General features: G+C 41.7%; 1 protein-coding gene across 7 annotated transcripts in view; it reads left to right on the top strand.

The window, feature by feature from the left end:
* MFF (mitochondrial fission factor) overlaps positions 1–19750 on the top strand; it is a 198777-nt gene extending 179027 nt beyond the window's left edge. For 6 of the 7 annotated variants that reach the window (XM_069213504.1, XM_069213502.1, XM_069213503.1 and 3 more), the window contains one exon: positions 18933–19750. In XM_069213504.1, coding sequence (XP_069069605.1) covers positions 18933–19064 — 132 coding nt within the window. In that variant the 3' untranslated portion in view covers positions 19065–19750. The remainder of the gene's footprint in view (positions 1–18932) is intronic. The other variant, XM_069213505.1, reaches the window with a different exon arrangement.
* Positions 19751–22955: the final 3205 nt, after the last annotated feature.

Here is a 22955-nt window from a genome sequence, read left to right as displayed (position 1 = left end):
AGAAGAGTACGCGAGATTCAGGCGTTTACTATACAAGAACCTTTTATACAACTACACAAAAATAAAGTCGTCCTAAGGACCAATCCTAAATTTTTGCCAAAGGTTATTTCACCGTTCCATCTAAATCAAACAGTGGAACTTCCAGTGTTCTTTCCACAGCCAGATACCGTAGCTGAAAGGGCACTACATACATTAGATGTCAAAAGAGCATTGATGTATTACATTGACAGAACAAAAAACATCAGAAAGACTAAACAACTCTTTATTGCATTTCAAAAACCTCACGCAGGAAACCCAATTTCAAAACAAGGTATAGCCAGATGGATAGTTAAATGCATCCAAATCTGCTACCTTAAAGCTAAACGACAGCTGCCCATTACACCAAGGGCACACTCAACCAGAAAGAAAGGTGCTACCATGGCCTTTCTAGGAAACATCCCAATGCAAGAAATATGTAAGGCAGCCACATGGTCTACGCCTCACACATTCACCAAGCACTACTGTGTAGACGTGTTATCCGCACAACAAGCCACAGTAGGTCAAGCCGTATTAAGGACATTATTTCAAACTACTTCCACTCCTACAGGCTGATCCACCGCTTTTGGGGAAATAACTGCTTACTAGTCTATGCAGAACATGCGTATCTACAGCGACAGATGCCATCGAACTGAAAATGTCACTTACCCAGTGTACATCTGTTCGTGGCATCAGTCGCAGTAGATTCGCATGTGCCCACCCGCCTCCCCGGGAGCCTGTAGCAGTTTGGAAGTTACCTTCAATTATTTATATATGTATCATCTCAACCTTAAATAGGTGCATACTTAGTCACTCCATTGCATGGGCACTATTACTACAAGTCAACTCCTACCTCACCCTCTGCGGGGAAAAACAATCGAAGATGGAGTCGACGCCCATGCGCAATGGAGACAAAAGGAGGAGTCACTCGGTCCCGTGACTCGAAAGACTTCTTCGAACAAAAACAACTTGTAACACTCCGGCCCAACACCAGATGGCGAGCTATTGCAGAACATGCGAATCTACTGCGACTGATGCCACGAACAGATGTACACTGGGTAAGTGACATTTTCATTTTTCAACAAAATTTTGGCATTTTACTGGGACATACCCCATTTTTATGATTTTTTTGTGCTTTCATGCTCCTTCCAGCCAGTGACAGAAATGGGCGTGAAACCATTGCTGGATCCCAGAAACCTAAACATTTCTGAAAAGTAGACAAAATTCTGAATTCAGCAAGGGGTAATTTGTGTAGATCCTACAAGGGTTTCCTACAGAAAATAACAACTGAAAAAAAAAAAATATTGAAATTGAGGTGAAAAAAACTGCAATTTTTCTCTACGTTTTACTCTAACTTTTTCCTGCAATGTCAGATTTTTTAAAGCAATATACCGTTACATCTGATGGACTCTTCTGGTTGCGGGGATATATAGGGCTTGTAGGTTCATCAAGAACTCTAGGTACCCAGATCCAATAAATGAGCTGCACCCTGCAGTGGGTTTTCATTCTATACCGGGTATACAGCAATTCATTTGCTGAAATATAAAGAGTCAAAAATAGGTATCAAGAAAACCTTTGTATTTCCAAAATGGGCACAAGACAAGGTGTTGAGAAGCAGTGGTTATTTGCACATCTCTGAATTCAGGGGTGCCCATACTAGCATGTGAATTACAGGGCATTTCACAAATAGACACCCTTTTTATACACTCTCTTATATTTGGAAGGAAAAAATGTAAAGAAAGACAAGGGGCAATAACACTTGTTTTGCTATTCTGTGTTCCCCCAAGTCTCCCGATACAAATGGTTCCACACTTGTGTGGGTAGGCCTAGCACCCGCGACAGGAAATGCCCCAAAACACAACTTGGACGCATCCCATTTTTTTACAGAAAACAGAGGTGTTTTTTGCAAAGTGCCTACCTGTAGATTTTGGCCTCTAGCTCAGCCGACACCTAGGGAAACCTGCCAAACCTGTGCATTTTTGAAAACTAGAGACCTAGGGGAATCCAAGATGGGGTGACTTGTGGGGCTCTGACCAGGTTCTGTTACCCAGAATCCTTTCAAACCTCAAAATTGGGCTAAAAAAACACATTTTCCTCACATTTCGGTGACAGAAAGTCTGAGAGGAGCCACAAAATTCCTTCCACCCAGCGTTCCCCCAAGTCTCCCGATAAAAATGATACCTCACTTGTGTGGGTGGGCCAGGTGCCTGCAACAGAATAAAGGCCAAAAACTTGTAGAGATAGAGGGGATAGCACAGCGACTTGATAAGGACATATTCTTCTTTTATACATCTTTAGACTGACCCACACAAGTGAGGTGTCATTTTACTTGGGAGACTGAGGGGAACGCTGGGGAGTAGGAATTTTGTGCTGTAACGGTGATCGTACAAACGAAAGTCAGGAAAATATGCTTTTCTAAGCAAATGTTGAGGTTTGCAGAGGAGTCTGGGTAAGAAAATTTGGGGAGATCCACGCAAGCCACACCTCCCTGGACTCCTTGGGGTGTCTTGTTTTAAAAAATGTCTGGGTTTGGTAGGTTTTCCTAGATGAAGGCCGCACCCAGGACCAAAAACATAGGTGCCCCCTCCCCCTCAAACACAGGTAGTTTTGTAATATATCATTTTGATGTGTCCTCATACGTCTGTGATGTGCCAAACACTAAAACTGTGAAAAGAAACGTACTTAGGTTAAGTGAAAAAGACCCCTCATCCACCAACCAAGTTGGTGGCATGCTTCATCATCGGGGTCCCTCCCGAGGCACCTAGCGTGTCACAGGTGTGTTGCGACGCCTGATTACAGCGGAGCAGGTTTCGTCATTTTTACCACACATACTGGTTGGATTTGGCACAAGGGTGAGTGATGGTTCAGTGGATCAAATTTTATTAACAAGAGATTTCACAAAAATGAAATGCACTGTTAATAACTGAAAGGCCAAAAAACTGAACCAATGACTCACAGCTCGTGAGCTGTAAAGCCACGGCAAGGCACCAACCGCTTTACAGTTCATTCACACACCTTTCATACATGACATGCACAAGACCATTCATGCCGCCAGCCACGGGCCCAGCACATTACAAGACTCGCATCGACAGACAGCGCCACTCAAGAGCCCATCACTTACATACGCCCACATGCCTAATACAACAATCACACCAGCTGATGGGAGTGTGTGGACTGGTGTTTGGCTGGCAGTGTGTTGCAGTAGCCAACAAGAAGTCAATATGTACACCCTCAGCCAAGCCCCACTCCACACACAATGGCATCACTTTTTTTTTCTTCTTTTTATTTAAACAAAGAAACCCCTAACTAATTTAGAAATAATTACAAAACTACAAACACAAAAGCTCTAAGTACATGACAGAAATGCTAACCATGAAACTGAACACATGAAAATACAAAACAGACATGAGTTTACACTCATGGTTGTTCCCAGTAATTCTTCTGGGTGTGGTAATTCTTAAAACAACCACCCACTCACAGCCCAGGCTTTGAAGGACAATCTGGGCAGTACATTTGAGTCTCCCTCCGGATACCTCTTCTAAAACACACTCTACAATTCTTAGCTGGAAAGTCTTTTTTGGGTGTGGGAGGAATGTGCTCAGCAAAGTGGCGATCTTTCAATCTAGCCACATCCTCCACCACTGCTTCTCTAGGAACTTTGGCCTGTTCCACCACAATGAGGCTCTCTATCACTGACTCCTGAAATTTCACAAATGTCATCTTTGACTCTGGAGACCTATGCGTAAACACAATAAAAGCATTAAAAGTTGCTAAGTGGAAGAGGTGAATTGCTAACGTATTATACCAAGCGTAAGACTTATGAATAGCAGTATAAGGTTCCAACCTCTGATCAACTCTATCTACACCTCCCATGTGCTTATTATAATCTAAAATGCACACAGGTTTGCGCACTTCAGCAACCTGGCCCCAAACAGTCAGGGGGGAAGTACTCTCATCATGGATGGTACTTAGCATGTAGACATCCCAGCTGTCTGAAAACTTCAAAGCTAGAAGCTCATCATTCTGCAAGGTACTGCACTGTCCCCTCTGAAGTTTTTTCCAGACAAGCTCCCTTGGATAGCATTTCCGGTTACAACGAATTGTGCCACTAGCAACAGTGTCCACTCTAAACAATTCCTTGAACAACTGCACTCCACTGTAAAAGTTATCTACATACAAATGGTGACCTTTGTTGAACAGTCGTCTACCAAGTTCCCACACAATTTTCTCAGTAACTCCAAAAGTGGGAGGACAGCCAGGGGGGTCAATACTGGAATCCCTACCAGTGTAGACACGGAAATTACACACATATCCTGTACTACTTTCAGACAGCATATACAATTTAATTCCACATCGTGCCCTCGTGCTAGGAATGTACTGCCTAAAAACCAAACGACCCTTGAAGAGGACCAAAGACTCGTCCACAGCTATTTCTTTGCCTGGAACATAGACCTCTGAAAAACGATCTACAAAATGGTCAAGGACAGGCCTAATCTTAAAAAGACGGTCAGAATCAGGGTGATCTCGTGGCAATGCTAATGCATTGTCAGTAAAATGCTGCATCCTAAGAAGAAGCAAATACCGATTACGACTCATTGTTGCAGGAAATGTAGCTGTTGACCTCAAGGGACTAGTAGACCAATAAGAAGCCAGTGACGGCTTCCTTATCAACCCCATCAAAAGAGTCAAACCTAAAAACCTTTTCATCTCCTCCAAATTTGTAGGAATCCACTGGGCAGCACTAACGTGCAGCCTAACTCTAGCAGCGTTGTCCCTCAAATACTGCTCCACGTACAAATTAGTCTGCTCCACAATCTCTTCCAAAAACACATCATCCACAAATAACTCAAAGAAATTGACAGGCAAAAAGTTCTCAGTATTGACTCTACACCCCGGGAGACCAGTAAAGGCAGGCAACTCTGGCTGCTCCGTGTTTGTGGCAACCCAGAGTTCAGGTCTTCTAACCGGAAACCTTTCAGCCCCAGGTTTCTGCACTAATGGCACATCAGTGTCCTCCTCTGAAACAGGCCCTTCATCTGCACTGAGTGTGGCTTCCTCATCAGAAGATTCCTCTCCGACAGAAACTTCACTGCCAGAATCCCTCACTTCCTCCTCTGCCTCAGATGCAGAGCCCGTCTCATAATCATGACCAGACAGTGACTCAAAAAGCATACCAACCACCTGCTGAGCGGTCATCCTGCGGCTCGCCATGATCTTTCCTACGAAAATTACCTAGACAAATGCACCACCAACAACCAGCACTTTGTAAGATAAGTAATAAAGGGGGTTATTCCAACTTTGGAGGAGTGTTAATCCGTCCCAAAAGTGACGGTAAAGTGACGGATATACCACCAGTCGTATTACGAGTTCCATAGGATATAATGGACTCGTAATACGGCTGGTGGTAAATCCGTCACTTTTCCGTCACTTTTGGGACGGATTAACACCTCCTCCAAAGTTGGAATAACCCCCAAAGTGTAGCTTTATTAGTAAGAGTTATAAACTCAAAAACTATACCGCTCACTTGCCTGAAAAAGCTTGAATCGCCAGCAACTACTATGCACAGACACAGCAATCACCAGTGATATCCCACTAAAAAGAAAGAAAGGAAAGCAAATTAGAAATAAGACAACACAAATATCATTGTGCACAAATCTAAGGACAATTTCACACAAACCTGCATTTAGTACACCACCTACAAACATGTCATTCATGCATGGCAACAATACTCCTTTGGAGAGTAAATTGTTTTTACTTACCTAAAACATGCAACTATGCAAACCGCAGGTCAAACACCGCCAAAACCGCAAGGAGCCACAGCAAAGAAAGCAAAAGCTTTGAACTAGAACAAAAAAGAGGAAATCAATTATCACAAATGCAAATACTTTGTCAGTTGACAAACATCCCACCATCAAGCATTTAGAAATTGGTGCCTAAGTGGATTCTGCCATAGGGGCAGCTGGGCCTACTAAAAAATAGGCCTATCTGCCCCAAGGAGGGCAGAAAATACCTTTAGTAGTGTGTCCCCAGGGGGAGCGACCCTTGCTCAAGGGCCCACCCCCAAACAAAAAACAAACCACACACACACACTATCCCTGGTGCCTACGTGGCTTCTGCCCCCCTTGGGGGCAGATGGGCCTAAAAAAAAAATAGGCCTATCTGCCCCCAAGGGGGGCAGAAATGGCCAACAGTTCAATGCCCCCCTTGCCCAAGGGGACACCCCCCACATAAATAAACGTATTTAAAAAAATCCCTGGCGTTCTAGTGGTTTCTGCCCTCCTTGGCAGATCAGCCTAAAAATAATAGGCTGATCTGTCCCCAAGGGGGGCAGAAATGGCCTTGGTACACGTGCCCCCAAAGGAGGGGGGCGACCCTTGCCCAAGGGGCCGCCCCCCCTCCACTAACACACACACTATCCCTGGTGTCTAAGTGGCTTCTGCCCCCAAGGGGGGCACAAATGGCCACAAGAAACATGCCCCCAAATGAGAGCAACCCTTGCCCAAGGGGCCGCTCCCAAACACGTAAACATTTTAAAAAGCTAAAAAACAAAAACAAAAGCCCTGACGTCTAGTGGATTCTGCCCCCCCTTAGGGGCAGATCGGCCTAAAAATAACATGCCCCCACATGGGAGCGACCCTTGCCCAAGGGGCCGCTCCCAAACACATAAAATAAATTTTCAAAATAAAAAAAATATATCCCTGGAGTCTAGTGGGCATTGCAATGCGATCAGGCAGCAGGAATGCTCAAAGAGACATCGGGGGAAAGGAAAAGCCTTTCCTTTCCCCCGGTGCCTCTTTGTCCCAAACCCCCCCACCTGCCGGAGGAGAAACTCACCTGTTTCTCCTGTGATCGCACTGGAAGCAAATGGCTGCCAGTGCGACCGGCAGTGGGTAATGATGTCAGCGCGCAATTGCGCGCTGACGTCATTAAGGGGGTGGGGGAGGAGGGGAAGGTCTTCCCCTTCCATCCCCGCCTTGGGAGGGTGGGGAGGAACCTAGCGCTCCCTCCGGGCTCCGTGCCAAGGACGTAATGGTTACGTCCTCGGCACAGGAGCACTGTGCCGTGGGACGTAACCACTACGTCCGCGGCACAGAAGGGGATAAGGGAAATTTGCTTTGGCTCAAATGCAAAAGTAAGACTTTGCAGTGGAAGGGAATGCTCAGAAGAATTACTGATTCATATAGGGGTAAGACAGGAATGTGTTATTGCTCCCCTCCGCTTCACCCTCTACGTCATCAGTCTTGAGAGGGTGTTGGTAGAGAGGTACAAGGACATACTCCCCTATTTGTAATCAACCGATCCCCCACATCGCGTAACGCAGATGTTGCAGTTTTATGGGCAAAAAACTGGTAGCTCTGCAAATGTTACGAGTCAATTTTGCTTTATTCATTGAAGAGCTGGGACTTAAAGGTAATTTGGGTACAACCTTTATTATCACTTATGGTTCTAGTATGAGTACTCCCCAAAGATTTTATTTGAACAATTTGTCACTCAAGCATACCGTTAATTTTTCTTATAGAGGTTAACTTGATGGTAAAGGCATGTGACGACAACATTTTAACAGCAGGAGTGACAAGTTTGTGAGAGCAATTACGTCTCTCTTCGTATTTGCCTCTATATTAGGCCTCAAACTCTTAAAACAAATGATTGCTATATATTGGGGCAAAGTATATCTCGCTGGCTACATATGGGGTAGGCATTTGTGGGCATGTAAAGGCCCCTATGTTACATATTGCTGAAAATGCTTGCCTCAGAGAATGTTGTCACTGCCTAAGAGTACAGTGTCATTCTTGTGCCATAAAGAATTAGGTTTGCAGCACATTGACCTTTTAAAACTTCGCCCTCTTATTTTTGCACAATGTCTTGACCATTAAGGAGGCTAAATTAAATAGGTCCATCTTAAAGGTCCGTTCAGCCCTTGAACTGTACTACCGCTCAGAATGCTCTGTAATGTGTTGACACCCATGTTTGACCTGTAAACGTTAAATAATAAATGTTGGAGAAACTTAACCATTGTGTTGGGGAGACCTGATTTGTTCGATGACACATTAACTTAAGTTGGGACGGGTAAATCAGAGCTTAAGGACATTTGTTTGCTGCTGGTTGAGGACGGGATGGACCACTAAGCCGCATTTAAAAGCACTGTGAACTCGTTTCATAAACTATCTTACTCACTGTTCTTACAAACCTGTTTTGTGATTCAGGACTCCCAACAGGGATTCTTGTTAACTAGATTTTGATTCAACATGGTATATCGTTTGGTGATATTTCATTGTTGTAACAACTTGGTCACAAATTCTAGGCAGGTCAAGTGATAATTCTCATTTCAAGGTACACTGCATTTATGTTTCTCTGTTGTTTATATGATGACCAGACTATAACTAGTTTGAGGAAACACTTGTTTAGAAATGGTTTTCCTGCATCATCTATTCTTCAGCAATTTCATTCAGCTGAAGTATTCTGCTGTTTACACTACGTCGTACACATTAGGAAACACTCTTGATTATATGGCTAGCCCGCTACTGAGTGTATGTTGAAATAATGTCTTTTACATTTCTAAGATTTTTTTTATTATGCTGACCTTTTTTTAGTGAGCATTTTGTGTAGATTTTATGCGTATTTGTATATGATGTACTTTTATGTCTTTTCTGATAAATAAAAAAACAATAAAGGTTTGATTATGAATCACTTAAGGACACTGGCAAAGTCTTACTACCTCCTTTACCCTCACTTCTCACCAATAAAACGATGTTTGCATGTGTGGGCCTAGTGCACATCGTAGGCATGGACCAAAACTGTAACCTTAAAGTGACCTAACATAGTCCAAGTTTTGATTGATTACTCTTGTAGGCATTGAATATTTTTTATTTCATTTTTGAGAAGTTTTAGAAGTTTGAATGTTAAGAGGTTCGATATTTTGTTGAGCACTGCAATACATAAGGGTGTGGATAAGAACAAGTAGTGGGATCCACATAAGCAACACCACTCTGGACTTCCCAAGTACCTAGTTTTCAGCAATGTCTGTGATTGGTAGATTACTCTGGTTGCCAGCTGACCCAGGGGATAATTACCTCCTCTCTGTCTACTAGTCCAGTAGTACTGAAACAGTCAGGGCCTTATTCACAAAGGCAAACGCGTGCTTTTGTGTAAGTTTAAGATGTTTTTCAACTCAAAAAGGAATTTGATGAGTCTTTACTGGTGGAGACTCAGCACATAAAAAGATAGGCACTCGTAAAGATAATACTCGTAAAATTGCTTTGTGTAATTCAAAAATCGTAAACTTAGACAAAAGTGTAAGTTTACCTTTGCAAACCAGGCTTTCAGAGTCTCAATTACAGGGACAGTCGAAGGATCTAGTGGCTGTAAAAAGCAAAGTCTGCATTGAATTAAAATGGTGAGACAGTTACAATATGGCAGTATTTAGATTTTTCAAAACCCCTGCCTGCGAACCATTGTCTATTTGTGTTTTTTTTTTTTTTGTATAGCACAAACTTGACCCAACTTTATTTAAGTGGTTTACATTATCGGCAGTTATATTACACAAGACCACATTCTTTATTTAGGCACAAAGTGATTGTGATCTGCCCAGAATCATAGGATGTTGAGCCAAAGATACAACTCTAACCTAGTTCCTCAGTACCTTCGTTGGCAGCTCTGACTTGAGGCCACATCTACACACATTGGGTGGGTTAACACATGGGAGAAATTAATAATACAGGGTAAGCGAACCTCAGAAGTAGCAATGAAGCACATAAACTACGTTGAGCTTAATACTATTTCCCTGCACAAAAAGCCTTCCAGGGTCGAATTCACAACAAAAAATACACGTTGTAGAAAACAACACCACTTCAACTATTATCTAAATAAGCAGGTTGGGGCAAGATCCTACTCCTTTCAAAGTTGACACACGGAATTAGGGGTGGGAAATTGAAAGAAACGTCACAATTATGTTAAATCGTGTACCAAGAGTAGACAACGTCAGTCAGACCCCCTAAGCGTGCAAAGAGGCACCTCTCCACTGGAGATTAAGGAAATCAACACATTCTCAAACTGTGGAGAACACTACACATAGATCTATTTGACACAGAAAAACACAAAAAATGCTGAAGCTTTGCGTTTAGGCACTGCCAGCACCTGCCAGAAGGGAGAAGCACTGTTGATAAGGTTGTGCTAAATATTTGCTCACTCTTTTCTACAGATACCACTGATTCTTTGCTGCAATACTAAGAAAATCAATAAACAGCACATTTTCTCCCTTCCAGTGATAAAATGCATTCTAGAAGCCACATAACGCTGTAACATCCACATGCTGTTCTGCCCTGGAAATTAAATTTAATATTTGCAGAACTAATTAAATCACGATTTGAACCAATGCACAAGGCTTCATTAAAACATATAAAACTGATAACAGCTTTCCTCATTGCTGTTACTTAATTAATTAACCGTAGTTTGGTATTTAAAAAGCGGGTCATTATGAAAGCACACGAAAGTTCACCTTTTTGCGTTAACAGTACAATTGCCATCCTCTTTTCAAAAGCCACCAAAATACTATCATTACAAGACAGATGCAGGACTGCAACATGGTATTGAAATCACATGGTCTGTAAACACCACTTTGTAGAGAAGCACTGATAGGCAGTGCTTAATTGTAGTCATTGGTTAGCAGAGAGGGCCACCGGCAATCATTTTTGGGGACTGGCACTATTTTGTTTCTTTTACTGCACCAAACATTTACAACAGCAAAAGAGGGAAAAACACATAAAATGGAAAGGCGGATGAAGAGAAAGACAGAAAACTGTCACTAAGGGAGAAAGCAGAAACCTGCAAGACTGAGAAAAATGGGCAGGGATTGGTGGTGCATTGAAGAGGCATGAGGTGATTCTAAGACCATGAGGTCTTGCTATTCTGTGCAACGACCTTCAGTTGCACCTGCTGCGGGCTTTTGAACTGAGCTCTACGCACGGGCCCTCATTCTTTTACAAGTTGGTCCCTGATGACAGCCAAGACTTCACACTACTTCCTCTTCAGACCCTCCACGAGGAGGGTACTATATTAATCCGTATTGAGCAAATGACTCTAAAAGAGACTGAAATGCAAAAAACAAACAAACAAAACAGTTACTTCCCTGTAACATGGTTTTGTTTACAGCTCTAGGTCCTTCTAGTTCCACATGCGACACTTCTGCCTCCCCAGTTTGTGCAAAAAGTGAAGTTTAAGAAAAAAGTAAAATAGAAGTCACATTAGGGTTATTATGGTTTTATGTTTGACGTCTTAGTAAGTCATACTGATTCTGCCTAGGTCGAAAACTAGCAGGAGAAAGTTTTTTTTTTTTTTTTTTTTTTTAATAAATATTTCCGGACTCAAACACTAGACGGCAGAATAACGCACAAGTGAACAGAGAAGAGCTTTCTATCTCAAAACCATATTATAGGTAAGCAAATGGTTTCTTTTCTCTCTCTTCAATGTAAAAGTCAGGGTAGGGAAGGATTATCAGTCCTGACTGGGCAACTCCTTGTATCTGAAGCTGTACTGGCATGAGAATCACATTGGCCTTCGATTTTGAAAGTTGGAGAAACCGATGAGTGGGCGTTTGTTCTAACTGTGTCTCTAATCCTGTTGCATATAATTCATGGACCTAGTGAATATTATTCACTATTTGAGTAAAAAAATAAAATAAGTATAATTCGCTGGAATATGACCCTATCTGGCAGCTAGCGTAAGTAAAAAATGCTTTCAAATGTATGTGGTATTCTTGCTTACGGGTAAGAATGTGTGTGTATGTGTAAGCATATATGAATGAGTCACAGTACAGATCAAATGGCATGTGATGTCACTTCCGCTCCCCCTGGCATTTTGGTGAACTGACGCTCATGATATTATTGTGCAAAATTGTAGTCTTCAACAACCAAAGGCAGTACATAACCATATACATAAAACTTTGTGACTATCCTCTGGTCCTCTTTCTTCCTGCAAACAGAACTTCCACTTTCCTCTCAATTTCATTTCTGGTTTTGAACTACACTTAGAAAGAACACTGTTGCATGTTACTTATCTGTTAAACCATATGTCCTAGTCAAATTTTACATCACCCTGCAGCAGCAGTTTTTGGCACCTATATTTCATTCTGGAAAAAAGTTCATACAGAGACAAAACATTCTCTTTTGATATTAGAGAGGACCATCTTACTTACTCTCCAATATTCTTAAGATTCGATTATCAAGCAGGTATGCCTTCTACATGTTTTCTGGGTGGGATTATCCTTGCCTCTGTGTCCTTAATTGAATTGAAAACTTTCCATCATGTTCACTAGGAAATTCCATATTCTACGTTGGGACCAGAAACACGGAATATGCTAGTTTAAAGCCACCCTCAAAGTAGAATTGCTAAAAATAGAATCAGGTGACTGGTCTGCCATCTTTATAATATCCTCCAGTTGAGCTCCCAGGGAGAATGCCGTAGAGGTCTATGTCTTTTTATGTGTGCCTACACCTGTTTTTTGCATCACTCATTTGACCCACATTGCTATAGTTGGAGAAGATACAGATTTTAAAGGCTTTTATGGTTAAAATCTTTTTATTTGCTATAAACAGGTAAAACATACACTCATATACGATTGTGAGCCGGTGAGGTGCATAATAGGGTAGGGGTGGTTAGGCGGGACGAGGAATTGGGGTTAGACTTTACAACTAGGGTGGGGGTTGGTAGGAGGCTGGAATGGGACAAGAACCGGGAAATAGGTAGTTTATCCTCTGAACAGACAGTGCATCTGCAAGCATCGGGGGCAGTTGAGTGGCAATATAGTTTCAGATTCAGGCTGGTCCTTCTCCATCTCTTTAGACAGCCTAAGCCTGAGGATTCTCAGGTAGTTGAGGCAGGGTAGTTCTCAGACGTCTTTTGAGAGAAAGCTGAGGCATGGGCCTCACATTTTATCAAACTGCAGCAGTTTGTTCTTGATTGATGCAGAAAGATTTTCCATGCCTATAATGTACCAAAGGCTATGCAGCCAATCCGTGTGTGTAGGTGGGGCGACAGTGCCCCACTTAGAAGTGATGGCTTGATTGCCTGCACACACTTTGCCTTTGGGAGATTAGAGCGGGTAATTTAGAATAGTGGGAAACTCTGTAGGATGTAGCTGGGACAGTCAGGGACATCACTGCCAAAAATCTCGCTGACATCTCTCAGAACCTCATCCCAGTATTGCTTAAATTAGTCACAGTGCCAGAAGAGGTTCACTAGGGTGTGTTTGTGTGCACAGTCCTGCCTGCATGTGCCTCTGGTATCTGGCCTCCATTTTGCCTCCCTCAATGGGTGTAGTACCAGTAATGCGTTATTGTGATTACTTTGAGCAGTGCCTCAGTGTGAATGGGACTGAAATGGTTACAAGTAATTGATTCAATTCTGTCGGTCTGAATACCTCCATCATAGCTTTGTAAGCCCTAATGATTCTAACTGCACCCTATTTTGGAAATTCAGTTATTTCTGGATCAGAAATCACTCTGATATTTAATTTGATTCTTCTGGAGGTAGAGAACGTGACTCCATGCCGAGTAAATATCATGCCTGAAACCTGATATTATTTTGTATGTTATTAAATAAGGAACAATAGCCATCATACCTGACAGCTCCTTCCTGGACAGATGTAACCGTAATTGGCTACAGGTGGGTATCGACAATCTCACCAGCCTCAATTGTTTGCAGACCAAGGAGTGTTCGCTAACAGCCACTTCAACGATGCACACATGGCCTGCTGACAGGTTTGATCTAAAAGTATTTACTGATCTGTAAGATTGTCAATCTGTGACTATCTGGGATAGGAAGTTCATGATACAGACAAAGTTGTCCGGTTGGGATCCAAACATGCTTATAGTCTCTAAGCCAATTTATATTGCTTGACCGTGTGTAACCAAGCCCCCTAGATGGGATTTTTAGCATGTTCAGAAACCCCTGTGTGTTTCCAACCTCACTATAATCCTCCATGCCATAAATCTGAGCAAGTTTTACATAACCAGTCAATGTTGTTTCCCTTCTGGACTTAGAATGTTCTGAAGGCTGGGTAGAAGGATTGGTGAATCCCAGGAAAGTTCCATCAGAACTGGGAACCATATTTGCGACTTACCAGTCAGGGTAATCGGTATCATTTCTGCATTTTGTGTTGTGCTACCAAATCACATTCATTGCAGAGGGAGGTGGGGGGGGGGTCAGAGATAACTTCCAGAGACCATACCTGAAGAAAGGTACTGTTACTGCTACTTTCAAATCTGGCCTCCAACTGTAATATCTTGCAAGCTGGTTGTCTAATATGGCTGCAAAAAGGTCAACGTGAGAAAGACTCCAGATGTCGGTTAGTGCCCAAAATGCTCCAGTGTAGAAGCGACAAGTGAAAGTGACAAGATTGAAAATTCGCTCTTGTGTTCTGGTGTCCCGGCAGGTGTTTTGTTGTCACCACCACTTGGCTGGATAAGCAGAAATGTCAAAAGGTCTTGGCTGTCTTCACGAGTAGTCATGACCAGGTTCCTCCTAGGGATTTATGTACCTTACTGCTGAAATATTGTCCTTCTTGAGGCAGACACACACAACATTTTACTCTGCCCTTTGTCCAATGTTTGACAGCAAAGCATCCCACCAGAAGTTGCCGGCGGTTGGTAGGTAAACCTAGTTAGTCTACTGACCATTCTCCTTCTGTAGACCAATCTCCACATCTGATTTCTCAGCAAGACCTGGTAGCATCTGACTCTCTAATCAGGCCTGGCGTAGATCTGAAGATTGCTCTGCCATTACATGCTTGCATGTGTTGGAGCCACCAGTGAATATTTCTTCCATAGTGTCTACTATGAAGTTGTTGCATTGTCCGGTAGCGCAGTGGTCCTAAATATATTGCCTGGATGAACGAGGCCAGGAGCCTCACAAACCTGGCCTGCCTGTTGTCACAGATATTTTGCATCTTATGAGGGCTTGTCAAAATTATTTTTTGAAGTTTCTCATTTTGATGCTAGTAATTTGTTTATTGCTCTGATTGAGTCTACTACAAACCCCAGGCCATTAATCAGTTGTGTCTGGGTGAACTCAGACTTTCCCAGGTGATCATGAAACCTAGGTCCTGCAGCAAGGTGACTGTTGTGTTAGTTTGTGACAGTTTTTGTGGACACTGATCCTGGAACAAAATGTTTGAGGTATGTTATCATTCTTACAACTTACAAGTGGAGGAATTCCATTGCCCAACTCGGGGCCTTTGTGAAGCACTCCTTTATTTGTCTTTTATCCATCTCTGGGGATGGAAAGAAGCCTCTAAAGCTGGAGTGATCTTGCTATTTTATATGGCGGTGCGCTTGGCCTCTTTGAGGACCTTGCAGTGGATACTGGAGAGCGAAGTAGCCTCCTTTCTTTTCCAGCCTCTCCAAAAACCTTTTGGTAGAAAATGTTCTTTCTTTGTAGCAAACTGGTCCTTGTCTTAGTAACTGAAGGTAAACATGTACTGCCTCAGTTTCTTCAGAAATGGATCACCTTCGACTTCCAGGTTCGCTTTAACATTGTACACTTGCCCACCTTCGGATCAACTCTGATTAGAAGTGACTTGTGTCTTTCACTGAAAAGGGGGCAGTTTGTGTTCCCAAGAATTATCACTGCTCATTATGCCCATCCAAACTGGATTTATGGTGAGAAGAGGTAACCTAGTTCTCTCGCCTCTTCTACCTTGTCAAAAAATATTGTCACTGGACCTGTTAGATCCAGTAAATTAGCCCAAATAGGCAGCCAGGATCTCTCAGTGCCCTTTTTTGCATTCCTAACAAATTCCGTCAGGAATGTGGCAATTTATCTATCATTTTCAAGTGTTGCAGCCACTTTCCTTGCTAACTCTGGACGGGGGGCATTCTTCTGTAAATCTGTCCCTGGGCTCCTGATCCAGAGGTATAATGAGGCTGCTGTCCAAGTACTGTGTGACTATGTTCGCCTGGCTTCAAGCTGGGGATCTCAGGTGATAGAATCTTCCGGGTCCAACATAACACCTGGTGTTTTCGGTTTCTGCTCTTCACACTTTTGCCTTTTTTGGTCAAAAGATGTATTCCATGGTCTGCCTACTTCAAAGACACGGTCTGAATCCCAAGAGGAACTGGATCATCTTTCATGTGGTCTGGGTAATGGAAAAGTGTCAGGGCAAGCCTGGAATCATTGGTGACATAGCTAGAGGCTCCAGGAGGTAGAATCATCTGAAAGCATTTTACCTTTGTGCGTGCTCTTGGACCTTACAGGGGTGTGGAATTGCATAAAATATCTAGTTGTCCATGGGACAGGTTGCTCCTTAAATCTACTTGTCCTGTAAAAAAATCTGCTTGTCCCATTGGTCCAATGTAGTGCGCGTGACAAATGATGGCAGCAAGCTCAATATGTAAGAGCTCTGATAATAGCCTCTCTGATTATGCCACAACAACTACTATAGTAGGGCTTGAATACTTACAATTTCAATCCCTACTATAGCAATTTCCTTATTTTGCCACCTTTCCGCAGATCTACGTGCTGGGGCTGGAGGAGGCAGAAATCAGTGGTTCCAGGGCTGGAATGCCTTTGGTCTGCAAACCTACTAACTTGCATGTTTTAAAGATTTTCACCAGCTCTTCCCTTATCTTATGCCATAATGAGAAAGGTTGGAAACTTATTCCTGACAATGGGGGAAGTAGTTCTTCCAGGGTTGTGAAAAAGGTGGTTGGAGGGAAAGTGAACTTGTAAACAAACACTCAGTAGATTTTCACATGAGCAAATCTACACATGCAAATTTGCTAATGCCAAAATACAGTTCACAAATATTTTTTAGGAGTACGATTTCCTGGTCTAATTCAGTAAGTTTTTCTGAATCCATGAAAGCCACTATTCCAAAGACCTATACCGTTTGTGCACTTTTATGACTTTCTTAAAGAATTGGGCCCCTAATTTGGTTTGGCATTAACAAAAACATTTTGTTTTTATTAAACTTCTATTTCTCTATCTATCGGCTGGCTTTACCATGAGTTATTGCATTCTTCTCTTCCACAAGGAGCATAATCGAACACAAAGTAATTTTGTTCATTGACAGGTACTATTGTGGCAATCAGTGGAATAACAAAACTGGAAGGGGCTCCCCTGCAAAGAACATGGAGGGCCCCCCACTTCCAGACTCACTCTGGACAGGTTCTGTGATGAGGAGCACCCTGGATGGGGCAGCGGGGCTTTTGTTACGCCACTGGTGGCAATGTGTGCTTTTGAGACAAAAATTGTTTTTTCTTTTTTCCTGTGTTTGTTAAAATGGTGAGGGCCTGGCAGCTCTCACAACAATGTGTTACAAAAGCAATGTCAAAACAATACATGCATCAAAATCAATAGACTCACAACAAAATGTTGGATCGGTTGGCTTTGCCAGTGCTTGTTTATTACTATACTTCCCATAATCTTGTTGAATATGGTTACTCCGATTTTCCATTACCAATATTTTTTGGAAATACTAGCATACATCAACACACTTTACTAAAAGATGCTTCAAAGAAATAGCACCTAAAATTTCATAGTAGCGAAACGTGTTTTTCCTGCTTGCATTTTTTCTGAACATTTTATTTTGAAAGCAAAGAATCATCACTTTTTCTTAAAAGTTTCTGCAAACATTTGCATATAAACAGAGAGCATTCTGGGAGCATTATACTTAGCCACAGCTTGTGTACACTTTTTTTTTTGGTAAGGGGACCACTTTCAGTAGTGCAGTGTGACCTTAAAACGTGTATTTACAGTGCTCACCCTAATAATAAAGTCTTTCCATTAATGAACCATAAATACAAGTTCGAACAGTATTAACATATGTACACACATATTACCTCAACTGCAGCCAGTTCCCTTCTATGTAAACTGGCAGCCAAAGGGTTTGTGCACAGGGAGTTGGGCCTATTTGTCCTAAGGACAAAATAAACATGAAACCTTGCTGCCCTTGACTCCAAACAATGTGTCCCGGGCGTCAGGCGATAGTAATTACACATCCCGGCCATACGAGGAAGCCATTTGTTTTAACCTATCAAAGCATAACCTCCCATGGGTCCTTCACCCTTTGTTTGAGAATTGCATTGGTGGAAGTCTGGCCTTCTTGGCATCAGGGATCAACAATGGCCTGGATCATGTCCTTCCTGCCTGGATGGACCACTACGCAAAACATGAATGCCTTCCAAAAGGGTCCAGGGCACAGTTCAATGGTCTTTGTATTGAGGAGGTCCTAAACCTCAATGATAGTATCATCCCCTAGGATGATCCCTTACAGCACCTCCTTAAAACAGCAATGCGTTCCCTGCTGCTACTTAAAAACGACTGAGTATACCAGACAGTAGACTGAGATCACTCTTGGGGACAATGGAGAATCAGATAGGTAAGTTGCACCAGGGACACCTGTCACCCTGCAGTCTCCCGGTATGTTGTGCTGGAGAGGTAACCCTTAATGAAATAACACGTGGCGTCCAGTTCAAACACTCAGCATTCCCCTTTGCCATGAAACGCCTATTGGAGTACTACAGGCCCCTTTCCATGCTAGGAAATATAAAGAAACAAAAGACCCATTAAATGATCATTTAAAACCCTACTCCCATTAAAATGTAAAGGAATGAACCTGAGAGCCACCTCTAGGAGAGAGCAAGGAAGTTGGAGTTCCAGATGATACTCTGGAAGCGTTAATATATATGATTATTGACTGCCATTGTTGTGTTTTCCTAAAATTGAGGCCTGCCACTAAAGTAAAGAAAGAGTCTGCATTATCCTCGCCCCAGGTTCTGACGAAAAATCAATAGCGTCCTTCATACTACACCTGATTGATCAACAGTTGTGGTCTGCATTTTGAAATGAACAATTATATCTCAAATACTATATATCCCTCAAGATTCTGTTCATAACATTTACAAAAATATTTATCTCTCCAGATAATCAAACTTAATCGACGCTTACTGCTCCTAGAGGAAGAAAATAAAGAGCGTGCCAAGAGAGAAATGATCATGTACTCCATCACAGTAGCGTTCTGGCTCCTCAATGGCTGGCTGTGGCTACGACGCTAAAGTTTTGCAGTGTTTACCGTTAAAATCGCTGGAAGTGTAAAGAACCAGCAAGACCCTGTTTCTTCTGTACATTGTCTGCTGTCTTAAATTATATGCACTGAAACCCTCCTCCATTCGGAAAGGGCATAGAATTCTAACATAAAGAGAGGACATGCAAAATCTCTGTTGTATTCATTTATATTTGAGGTGACATATCCTTTAATACCGTGTTTGCAGGCCTCCGGGTACATAAGCAGGGAACAGTTTTGCAGGAAAATGCCGAGCTGGCAAACATGGTTGACCGTATCATGCAGAAATTATGAATGGAAAAAGTATAAGCTGTGTGTAGCTGAAAAGAGTGTGTACCAGTTATTTTGTCATTATATTACTTTCTGTATTTTCTAGTAAGGACCACCGTTTTCTTTTCTACCACCATTTTGCTGTTGCGGCATTGCCAGGTGAATCAAATTAATGTAACCCGGTTTTTTAACCAGCATTCAGTTTGTGAAGCACATAATTCATGTTCATGTCACTGATTAGACTGTAATTAATTTTTCATTTGATAGATCACCCTACTTTGTGTACACTTTTTTAGTTTCATTATTGCAGTTGTTTTTCTATGAGAAGCGTTTTAACCGATTGTATGATTACAGAGATTACAACTATGGAACCGATGTGGTGTATTTAATAAACTATAAAATATGGTGTTTTACTGGTCTTTCTGTAAGCCGTTGCAGGATGTACGTTTTATTTTTAACTCTGATAAAATACAAAATTAAAATATGCCATTTGCATATGGCTTGGGCTGGAATATGTTTTTCTTAACCGAGTGCTGTCATATGGTTTACTACAGACACACCAATATGGGTGCTTGCATGTCTAATGTCTAACGGTGATAAGCAGTGACTCCTCAGATTGTCCTGAATTATGAGCTGGGGTTTAGGATTGCACTCCCACACTGTGATTGTAGATACTACTTTATCTAGGTGTGTATTAGGTGCTAATCTGTAGACGTTTGTATGTATCCTGCTTCCTAAGCCATCACTTAAACATTGCAAAGGGACAGTTAATGAACCAGTATTGGGTTAATATCCTACATGTGTTCAAACCGCAATTTTAAAAGTGATTTTCTGAGCTTTAAATATTTGTATTTATTTTGTTAATGTAGCCAGTAGATTTGAAAAGTGACAAGTGCATTAATATAGGAGTGGGCCCTTACGTCTGTAAGATAGCTCTTTAGCATGTACAGAAAAAAGCTCTTTTGCATTTTTTTTCTGTGAAAGTATTTAAATGTATTTGCCTCGTTTGCCGAATTCTTTCCAACCTAAATTTGCGGTTGAACATGCAGTTTAAATTTAGGTGCACAGAGTGCTAATGAACTTCTGGTGGAACTAATTATTCACATGCAAACCTGATTCTCGGTGAATCTGAAAAAAATATCTGGCAAGTATGGACTAGAATGTTTACAGTTTCATTGACAACGTGATTGAAAAATGCAAAGATTCAAAACGTATAGTCTGTAGTTCTCATTACACGCTATAAATAGTTTTGATGTATCTAAGATTGAAATGGTTTGTGTACAAGTGTAATTTTGCTTGCATTTTGATTTTTACTATCCCTAATACATATCGAGCCCACCTTGACCACTAGTTATTATGCCTAGTAAACATATCGTGACAAGGTACATTATACCCAGTTAGCACACTGTGGTAGTTTCAGTTAAGCACAATTTTATTGGCAGTTTCCCGTGTGCTCACTTAGGATATTTAACACAACATGGCAGTTTGCATATTGCCCAATTGGTACATCTTGTTACTTTACATAGAAAGGTTCAGTTTACTTTATGCTCACTTAGGTTGTTGAAGCCAATTTCTAGTATGCCCATCTAGCCCGTGACCAGCTTCTATTATGGCCTGTAAAAACAGCCTGACCTATGCTCAGTTATTGCCTTACGGCCAGGTACCATTCAGCACATCTTCATTAATTTTCATAATGTAACATTTTTGTTAGGTTCCATGAGTACCTAGTTCACACATAATGGTAACACTTCAGGGTCAGTTACCATCATGCCCACCTATTACATTATGCCTACTTTCAGATTTTCCTCACCAACACCTTATAAGCCGTATCCATTATGATGCCCAATAAGCTTGACTAGTGTCCATGCACAAATAAAACACATCATTGGCAACGTTCATCATGTTATGATAATTTGTGTAGTGCTTGTCTGCAGTTACTATGTGCTTGTAGCGCTGTGTGCTTCCCTGTATTGTGTGCTCATATGTTTTCAAGGTTTGCTCAAATATGTGAACTTGAGTCATCTTTAAACGTTTTTTTAGTACTATTTTCTCGTCCTATCTCTAAGACTGTATTTTGTTTAAAGAGGTTGTGTCAGATTATGATCTGAAGTGTCGTCATTTTGGTAGGAGTGTATGATTTTAGTATAGGGGAGATGTGATCAGAAAGCTACACATTTGTCACTGTTAATCTGTTAGGTCGGTGCAATGTCTGTAGTCTTGTTATTAGTGTAAGTCGTTGTGTTTGTGGCCATTGGTCCTTCTTGAACTATATGGATTATGTCTGAAAGTCTGTCATAAGTGTTCTGTTGTGGATATCTCCATGGTGGTCCGGATTATTGGGAGTGATTTGATAGCTTTCTGGTTGTCATCAATGCTATGTTGAGTGTGTATCATTTGTGCAGTTTAAAGTAATCATAAGTAATTATTCTGTTGAATGAGTATAGAATAATTTTCTCTTGTATTTCTGTGTAACATATGGTAGTGGCTAATGTTGGGTTTGGAGCAGTTTGATTATCTGCACTTTGTTGGATGTTCATCAGATATTCTGTGTTTATGTTCTCCTGTGTGTATCATATCTTGACAGCTAGTGCTGTGATTCGTTTTCGACTTTGTGTCTTATCTATATGGAAGAAGTAAGCCAAGTGTTCTGTCTAATGTGCTCTGTTGCATTTGTATGTAGAGGCCTCCAAAGGATTTAGCTCTTAGTAGCGCCATGGGTGATGATTAAGGCACATGGGTTGTAGTGTATTCTGTTTGATGTTAGTCTGACAACATCTGGGAACAATGTGTACATCACATTAATGACAAGGATGGTTGCAGCTATGATACTGGTTCATAATTGCTGCTGTGTGATAGATACTAGATAATTACTCCCTTTTGTTGGTGGACAGATTGACAGGATATGATTACAGAGCTTGTATCTCGAAAATCATGATCAACGTTACAAAGCAATGACTGGATTGTTTGGCTAACCAAGAGCACAGGATGGCGAAATCTTGCATATCTACGCGGAGCGGGGGTCTGAAATTATAGTCCCAATCTCAGATGCATGCAGCTTTTAAGTCTTATTATGACAGTCTCTATTCAGCTAGAGGAACCATATGTACTCAAGCAATAACTGATTATGTGGAGTGAGCCTCTCATCCCAAGATTAAAAACACAAAGAAGTGCTGGCTTTGGAAGCTGAGATAACAGAGCAGACATAGGTGTAGCTGTATAATAACTGGCTACATACAAAGTCCCTGGATCTAACTGGCTACTGACTGAATTTTATGCGGCATATCTGGGTGTGTTGACCCCCAAACTAGCAGTGCCCCTCAACGTGGCATGGAGTGTTGGTGTCTTAGCACACACAATAGGGGACACAGTTATTGTTTCCCTTCTCAAATAGGACAAAGTAACCATTCTATTGACCATTGTCAATATTCAGCGTTGACTACAAAATCCTAAGCAAAATCTTAATGACAAAAATTGCTCCCTAATATAATTGACAATGTACATCCCGATCAAAATTGGTCTATCCTTAAAGGCAGCATCATGCCCAATACTAGGTGATTGATATAGGTCCTGCTCATATGACTGACTGTCCATCAGCTTTAGTATTGTCTTTTGA

This window comes from Pleurodeles waltl, chromosome 11 (assembly GCF_031143425.1).
Source record: "Pleurodeles waltl isolate 20211129_DDA chromosome 11, aPleWal1.hap1.20221129, whole genome shotgun sequence".
Classification (NCBI taxonomy): Eukaryota; Metazoa; Chordata; class Amphibia; order Caudata; family Salamandridae; genus Pleurodeles; species Pleurodeles waltl.
Note: the sequence above shows the minus strand (reverse complement) of the source record. Positions and strands in the feature narration are given on the sequence as shown.